Here is a 2,703-nt window from a genome sequence, read left to right as displayed (position 1 = left end):
TAGGCTATGTGCCAAGAATTATTTCAGTCATTATCTCAAATATTCATTATCTCAATACCTAAAACATTATTAAGTATTATCCTCCTTCTGAAGACGAGGGAAACTGAGACTCAGATGGGTTAGGTAACTTGCCTAAAGCCACACAGCCATTATAAGGAACTAGAATATGAGCCCAGGTCTACTTTTGTAACAAACAGTAGCAGAACAAGGAAACAAATTATCTGAACTACTTAAAATTTTTATGGAAAAGACATATATGATAAAATGTTAAAACTAAAAACATCAAAAGGTGAATTAAAATAAGGAAAAATATTACTCATAAACCTTATTATCTAAACCCAAAAATAACTGATATAAATACACTTATTTCAGTCATTAACAAAAGCACAAGAGTTAAAACACACCTCTGCTTACCACCAATAGATAGTAACAGCAGCACTTGTACACAGTTACTTTGTACTTTTAACAAATGGGCTTACAAGTCGAGAAATTTCTATATAGTTCTTACTCAGATTTTACTTGATAAGTAATCAGATGAAATGGATAATTTACACAATTGGAAAAATAGTAATTTTCTTCTTAGCATCCTTAGAAATCAAAGAAATGTAAATTTAACCAATCATAATTTACTGTTACATAGCCACCAAGCAAAATAAATAAAAATAACCAAAATCCAATGAGGTAGTCCTGTGGAGAAAGAGTTCTATGGATTCATTGCTGGAGGCAATTCACATTGGTCCAGTTCTCCTGCAAAGCAACCTGGTAGTTCACAGCTAAAGCAGTGAAGCTAAAATTCTTTATATTTTGTACCTCTGTAATTCTCTTCAAGAAATTTATTCCAAGGAGGAAAATAAAAGGTACTATACAAATATGTTTATTGTACTGCTATTCACAATAAGGATAATCTACAACTGCCAAATATGAGATTAACTATGAAAATTATAGTACATTAATATACTTAGAAATATGTAGCTATTAAATCTTACCAATATATAGACCATGTTTGATACATGGAAACAATTAAATACTAGTAACAATCATAAAAACTATACTGAAGCAAAGATGTTAGGGGAATATGGAAGAGAATAAAGAGTTTTCAGCTTATATAATAAGTTGTTTACTTTTTTATTTACTCAGTTAATAAAGTTTTAAATATTTAAATAACAAAAATTTTAAATAAAAATTTCAAAACAAAAATAAAAGGAATTTTGTTTCTACAGTATTAATTTATACTATAAATTTACATTAGGCACATAGACTTGTTGGCTTATATAAGAACAACCACATATAACCTTGTTTCTATGGAAAAAATGTTTCAGAATCTCAAACTAAATTAGCAAGTGGTCCTTTACAACACAATCACACTACACTGGGAACAGTCTACTTTAGTGTCTGGAAGAAAAAAGTCAAAGCAACACTGTGAGTTCAGGTGTGTTTCTGATGCACTAAGATTACTGTACTAATGAAACAAACAGTATCTTTATCCTCCCTTCTCTAAGCAGTGTCCATATTCATGAAGAACCACATCCTTGTAATACCTTTCAATTTTTCTGTCTTTCTGTTCTTTCTTCCAAATTTTCCCTTTCCCAAAATCCAACTTTTTTTCCCATACTACCATAAAAAAATAAAATCACTAAAATTATGTTTAAACCTTAAACAATATCTGAAAAAGTGACTTGTCACTTATCAAATAGCATAGTCATCTGAAAGCAATGACTAATTTTTGCAAAATTGTGTGTATTGAAGCTGGGCAGTTAACAGATACCACTTCACAATAAGAAATAGTAAGATGAATAATCATACCATCAAACTGGTCTTCACCTTCAGTCATGAGCTCATCATCAGAGCAAATACTCAGAACATTTACCAACATTTCTGTCACTGTTCAAAAAAGAAAAAGTTACATGTTAGCTGACCACATACAACTGTCTATACGTATACATAGCAACTATTCTACAAATGGTCAAATAATTGTTTTTTCTTTTTTTTTTTATTTCAGCATATTATGGGGGTACAGATGTTTAGGTTACATATGTTGCCCTTGCTCCCCCCACCAAGTCCAAGTTTCAAATATGTCCATTCTTCGGGTGGTGCGCATTGCACTCTTTGTGTATGCAAATACCCGTCCCCTTCACCCTCTTCCCCCTTCCCTCCGGTCAAATAATTTTTAATCCAAGAAAACAAACACATTCTGATAGCAGGAATAATGGAATTTAAAAAATGTGAAGGCTTTCAAAATGAAAGAAATTCAATGGATAACAAGTCAGAGAGAGATTCTTTTTTTTTCTTTTGTTTTCTTTCATTTTTTAAAATTTATTTTTCATGGCTGGGTGCAGTGGCTCATGCCTGTAATCCTAGCACCCTGGGAGGCCAAGGCAAGAGGATCACTTGAGCTCAGGAGTTCGAGACCAGCTTGAACAAGAGGGAGACCCTGTCTCTACTAAAAGTAGAAAAATTAGCCGGCCACAGTGATGTGTGTGCCTGTAGTCCCAGCTACTCAGGAGGCTGAGACAGGAGAATAGCTTGAGCCCAGGAGTTTGAGGTTGCTGAGCCAGGGTGAGGCCATGGCACTCTAGCCCAGGTGACAGAGCAAGATTCTGTCTCAAAAACAAACAAACAAAAAAGGCTGGTCCGAAGGTAGTGAGTTATCTCACTTTGATTGTTCACCGTCAGTTACAGATTGAACTCCTTGTTCTAGTACTT

The 2,703-nt window shown here is 33.5% G+C and overlaps 1 protein-coding gene across 4 annotated transcripts in view; it reads right to left on the bottom strand.

Moving 5' to 3' along the window:
* PPP3CB (protein phosphatase 3, catalytic subunit, beta isozyme) overlaps positions 1-2,703 on the bottom strand; it is a 43,434-nt gene that overhangs the window by 13,921 nt on the left and 26,810 nt on the right. For all 4 annotated transcript variants that reach the window (XM_012663307.1, XM_012663308.1, XM_012663305.1 and 1 more), the window contains exon 9: positions 1,804-1,881. In XM_012663307.1, the coding sequence (XP_012518761.1) occupies positions 1,804-1,881 (78 nt within the window). The remainder of the gene's footprint in view (positions 1-1,803; positions 1,882-2,703) is intronic.

This window comes from Propithecus coquereli, unplaced genomic scaffold (genome assembly GCF_000956105.1).
Source record: "Propithecus coquereli isolate 6110/MARCELLA unplaced genomic scaffold, Pcoq_1.0 Scaffold80, whole genome shotgun sequence".
Lineage (NCBI taxonomy): Eukaryota > Metazoa > Chordata > Mammalia > Primates > Indriidae > Propithecus > Propithecus coquereli.
The sequence above is the reverse complement of the archived record's forward strand: the minus strand, read 5'-3'. Positions and strand labels throughout refer to the sequence as shown.